Raw genomic sequence first — 6,000 nt, 5'->3', positions numbered from 1 at the left:
CCTTCTGATGGGTTTTTCTTTCCTGCTGTTTTTGACAGAAAAACTCTTTCTGCAGTGGAGGAATTTATAATTAAAAATGCAGCATTGTCCATGGAAATAACATTTGCAACACTATACAATTCTTTTTCTTCAGTGTAACTCACATTAACACTAGGTGCACTTACAATATTTAGTCAGATTTTTTTTTAATTATCGGATGAGGAAATATATAATATTAACACTTCGGCACATCAAACAAACATATCAACTTCCTACAACAGAGACTTCTGCCTTTGGACTACATGATAATGCACCACCACAAATGAAAAGATGAGATTTAGTCAGGAAAGGAGGAGGACATTTCTCAGCAAGAAAGGTCACTAGCACGAGCAGTTCTGCTGCGAAGGGGGTGGGTTGTCCGTGAGTCGCATGCTCCTTCCAGAAGTGCCTCTGGAAGGGTCTGATTCTATACTCTCTGACATCTTTTCACAGATTATATCCACCAGACGCTCAAACACCTGCCTTACGTTGATGTTTTCTTTGGCACTAGCTTCAAAATAGTCAAAACCTGTGAGAAAAAGTGGGGAAAAAAAAAAAAATCAATAGAGACTGATGATAATGGAGATGGTTTTTAAAATACTAACCAATTTTTTCAGTATTCACCTTAAGAAAACAAGACATTAGACAATTCTTAAGCTCAGCTGATTCCCACAATCTCAGAATACTGAGCAGAAATACTTCTAAAATTTATCAAGCATCAATAAGAGTCAAAGGTATAAATGGATCCCGACCATAGCCCTGGTAAGCACATCTGCAGATGATACAGATCTGAATAAACTCAGGACAAGGGAGTTGAATTCTCCCACTGCCCTTAACTGGTCACGTACGGAGGGGCCTTCCTGGGCTCCACGCACCCCTGCGCCACAGGCACTCCATGAACCACCACTGCAGCCCGGCAAGAGCAGAGACCAGAAAGAGAAGCAAGATCGTAGTTATGTTCCTTCTGCTGACCAACTTCTGCACTTGTGAGCAAAACGCTCCACGATTTTGGTCCTATTTTTCCCGTTCTTTGATTAGACGGAAAGCTCTTCAGGGTGATTAATACTTGTACAGCACGTGTCACGACAGAGCACCCATCCTGACAAGGGCCATTCAGCACTGCTCAATTACAAATAATGTTGAGTACCTCCTACAGAGGAATTTCAGTGTCCAGTCACCAGCTCCTAGCTGCAGTGATGAGTATGGATTCTCAAATACTGACTCTTTCTCATAAATAAAACCCAAACAGGAAGGCTGGAGTTATGCCAAGGTGGGGAGGGCACACAGACAGCTATTCCTGCTGCCTCCCGCTGACACCTCGCACTACACAAGATCCAGCCTTCCCACAGACGAGCCTGAACCCTGCCTCAGCCAGCAGAAATGCACTGAACCGTGAAGCATTTCTTTATCTTTCTAACCCCAGGGACCTCAAAGGCCAACCATCACTTACGACGGCTGTTGCTTCTGTTCTACCAGGTTATTATATTGCCAACACCGAGAGCTCAGGCACCACAGAGAGTTCATTGTGCAATAAGCTACATTCTGTTGTGCTTCATTTTGGGGATATTCTGCATTGCATCAGTTTTCTTTGAATCTGCCGCAAACAAAGGGAAAGATAAGTTGTCTTAACCGATTAGTCCGCCACTGCTGGTAGACTGAGTCACCTTGATGTGTGAGATAACAAGTAGGTATCTGCCCCATTCTAACACTTTTTAGAAATCATGGGACAACGGGTGAAGTGATGGTGGAGGTGTTTGCCTCATTACTAAATAAGGACAGCTGTCCTGCGTCAGACGAGGGTTCTGTCTGCCCCACTTGCTGTCTTTGATGATGATTACAAATGTATGTGAGAGGCACGCAAAAGCAGAGAACTGAACTTGGATATTTGTCAGTCCAACATTGGTTTAGCTTCTGCTGTGGCTGAATCTGTTTTGGTTTAGTTCACATCCAGGCCAATAACAGCTTCTTAATCTGATTAGGAAATTATTTCAATGATGTTAATGTCACTATACAAACTTAGATAAACACGCTGAAGGATAACCTTTATGTGAGTCATTATGATGAAAGCTAGCAGTTCAAGGAGTTGATAGTCAATTAAAGAGATTCCTCCTGCCTAACACACAAAGTCATTTCAGATGATGCTGTACACATTAGCACAGTTAATATAAGGAAAAACTGACCAATAAACCCATATATATATATATATATTTAACCCTTTTAAAAAGAGCATTAGTATGTTGGGAGGCTACAGAAGAAGAGGCCTGGGACAGCACTTTCCAAAGGCATGGTTAGCTTTTGTTTTGCTCTGCACTGGGGTACGGTTCTCCAGGGTGAGCTGGACGAGCGCAAGGACAGGTCGGGGGCAGAACTGGGGATTCTTCAGCAGAACAGTTTCCTACTGATGGAGTCAGTTGCTATGGTAACTCTGTGCACGTGTGTGTTTTGAAGTGTCCCATATGTAAAGGATTCAGATTTAGATGCCAGGTTTGTATTTAAAGAAACAGATGAATGCTGGGGGGAGAAAAAACATTAGAAGTCCAAATAGGAGTGGGAGTTCCAGTAAAACTCTCTATTTGCTGGTACATTGATCCGGACAAATTTTCAGCTACTAACAGTGTAATTACTCTTGCAAAATATGTGGGCTCACTTGCATTCACAACGTTTTTGAGAGTCTGCAAGCCAGGAACCGACTTTATTCACATTCATATTTTCAAAAGCAAATTAGGTTCTGATGTGTAATAAAGAGCCCATAACTGATTTTGCAAACTAACCATGTCTTTGTTTGCTTTGCTAGTCCTACATGTAAAGAATTATTATTACAATAATAATAATGATGGGAAATTAGAGGGTTTAGATTGGTATTTGCTGATTATTTGTTTATGATAGCAGTGCCTCAAGGCTCCAGCCATGGATGGGACCTCTTTGTGCTTAGCACATGTAGAATTTACACTTGAAGGCTGTAAACCTGCAGGCCTCTGCAGACGTGCTTATTTTTTTTGCACGTGAAACGTGAAAAAATAATCTGATTGCTCTTAGCTCTTTGGAACAGTGACCATCTTTTTGTTTATATCACTCAGGTCCCTATCACAAAGCCATACTTTATGCTCATATATATACTCATGAGGAGGGTTTCTATACCTTCCCTTCATTAAAAAAACCAAAACAACACTAACAAAAGCCCCAACTAATAAATACTCATTATCTAAGATTTAACCATAATTGGCAATTTGATCAAGGTCACAGTTTAAACTACAACAATGTACACAGTGTATACTGGAAGTCCAGTACCCCCAGTTTAACAATGCACCCTCGAATTACTGCTGAAGAATTGAAGACAACATGGGATTTTATAAATTGGGGATGATGGTGATTCCTTTGGGTCTGGTAAGAATCTCTGCTCTTACAAGGTAAACAAATATTTACAGTGTGCCTACTGTAAGGGTCTCCACTGTTAACTGAGTTCAGGTTTAACAGGATTTACTTGCCATGATGAATTCTTTAAGAGAAGATGACAGTGTAGTTAAATCTTAACACAGAAGCCCCGATTCCATAGTAAAAAAGATCACATATGCTACAATATATAATGAAAAATAATAAATGAGAAATTAGGATGAGTTTATCTTGCCGTTCATTCTAAAATTTTTACTGCAATCCCAGCTTCCTCTCAATTGAACTGCTTTGCTTTTTCTATCCCACATCAATAACATTATGTAATTTCCCCGCCTGGATAGAGAAGCCTGGTACATCTTTTAAAAGTATATTTTACTCAAGTCTACAGTTCTGAATTATAAACTTCTTTTTTCATTGTTTAGTTGGAAAAAAAAAATTCTTTCTACAAAAATCAATGTTTGCATTCTGAAAATGACTATATGGTACTTAGAGACCTGGAGAGAGAATTGTGTTTATGAAAACTTTTTCTCTTTTCATTCTGCTGAGCTAATAAAAGCTGTTCTCTCCAGACAAACTTTATCTTCCTTACATCCTTAGATATTAGCTTTACAGATACAGCAACACTACAAGAAGGTAGTATTCAGCACTAAGCAAGTAAAATATGGACTAAGAATATATTACACTACTTAATTGTGATACCATTACTAAAGTATTACTGCTGGAGGGACTTCTTATCATACAAATTAAAAGGAATGCAGTGTAAAGAAGCAGAGGAAAAAGAGTAGAAAGAAAAGCTTTGACAGGTACCTAGCTGATCCGCCAGATGTTTCCCCTTCTCCACAGGAACAATTCTTTCATCCTCCATATCACATTTGTTTCCGACCAGGATCACTTGTGCATTGTCCCAGGAGTAAGTCTTGATTTGCGTGGCCCTACAGCAGGTCAAAAAAGATTGTTACCTTCCATCGGCCATGCCAAAATACAATTGTATATTAAGTATGAAAACAAGTACCATTGAAGACAACATCAACATCTCAAGACTGTTATGTTGGTTAAAAGACAAATGACCAAGCTTACATATAAAGCAAGAATGCAGACTACGTAATTTACAGCACTGTTCTATTTTACTACCCCTTAACTTTGTGTGACAATAAAGTTACTTGCTAAAACTTTGCAAGTGTTTTAAAGATCATGAGATCCAGACAAAAAGCTGAATTGAATAATTTTTGAAGTCTAGGGGAAAAAAAGCATTCTTCTAAAGCTTATTCTCCTTCACCTGTAATGTGTGAGAGGAACAACAAGCAATTACACCTCTTAAGGATATCGTCCCTATCGAGAAAGCCATACAATAGATACACACTTCAAGCTAGATTCACAACTTCTTGTAAAACACATAACAACAATAATTCAGAGCAGACAAAAAAGATGTTCATTTGCTGCAGAGTTTTAGTAACAACATAAGAAATTGTGTTTTGAGAGTTAAACAGACGGAAGCATCCAGTCATCTTTGCTTGAACAGGAAAACTGGTTCATGGAGATTGAAAATTGCATAGAAACGTGGAAACTATTGCTAAAGAGAAACAGAGATTTACCAAATTGGGAAGATACGGGATCAAGGTAAGGCTCTGTGAGCTAATATTTGAACCCAGCAGGATTAAGTGACACCTAAGGCAGGGAACAGCAGATGCAATGACAGACAGCAAGTATCAGACAAATGCCAACTTCCATGACAGAGGGATCAAGTGCATGGGAGCTTAAGCAGGAGCACTGGGATGAACTTAAAGCCTCTAAAGCTCTCTGTGGCTCATGTGCTGAAACTGGAGTGGAGCTAGCTGTGGATCCCAGCAGTATGACATTATATTTGGCCTCTTTGTAGTTTTTCTATGACAAAACAGAAGATTTTTTTTTTTCTTTTTCTATTTATCCTGAGGGGCCAGTCCTTTCCCACCATCCCCAGTGAGGTGTCACAGAGCCAGCAGCAGAACAGCATTAGCTTGGTAGCATTCCTTTTCATCCATTTTTTCAGACTGGCCCAACCTATTTTATCTTCACCAAGTCAGCTCTATCTTTTAAGACTCCCTCCTTCCCAAAGGTAATTAGGCTGCTCTGCCAGAAGTGAAACACTCCTTCCCTCCTCCAGTCCCTAACTCACTCTTTGTCCCTACTCGCCACCCCTCCATACAGGACACTGCAGTTTCAGGCAAACCTGCCATTTCCCAGGAGACCCAGGAGTCCCCGCACATTTTACTTCTGTTTAGTTTACCTGAAGTCCCTTAACAATAAAGCACTTGATTCCTTCTCTTTTGAATTAGCAGCAGCCTCCAGCTCTGATCTACTAATGATAATTTTTAATTAGTTTGAGTTGCTTACTTGCCTTTTCCGTGGAAAACAGTCAGTCACGTTACTCCACAGATCTCTATGAAAAAGGGGACCATTTCACTGTGCAACTTGCCTTTAAGCAGCCGCCTGTTTGGATTGCACTGGAAAACACAAACCTAAATGAAGCCCACTGCACAAGCCCAGACTCATACTGCGACAAGCAAAAATAATCAAGGACTTTGTGCAGTGAAACTTCTTACTCTTCTTACTGTC

At 40.1% G+C, this 6,000-nt stretch overlaps 1 protein-coding gene across 1 annotated transcript in view; it reads right to left on the bottom strand.

Moving 5' to 3' along the window:
• Nucleotides 1-354: 354 nt before the first annotated feature.
• RAB3B (RAB3B, member RAS oncogene family) overlaps nt 355-6,000 on the bottom strand; it is a gene marked incomplete at its 5' end in the record, with an annotated part of 53,270 nt that continues 47,624 nt past the window's right edge. Inside the window, 2 exons of the mRNA XM_082312973.1 lie at nt 355-547; nt 4,216-4,340. Of these exons, the coding sequence (XP_082169099.1) occupies nt 360-547; nt 4,216-4,340 (313 nt within the window). The 3' untranslated portion in view covers nt 355-359. The remainder of the gene's footprint in view (nt 548-4,215; nt 4,341-6,000) is intronic.

This window comes from Platalea leucorodia, assembly GCF_965183815.1.
Source record: "Platalea leucorodia genome assembly, chromosome: 5".
Lineage (NCBI taxonomy): Eukaryota > Metazoa > Chordata > Aves > Pelecaniformes > Threskiornithidae > Platalea > Platalea leucorodia.
The sequence above is the reverse complement of the archived record's forward strand: the minus strand, read 5'-3'. Positions and strand labels throughout refer to the sequence as shown.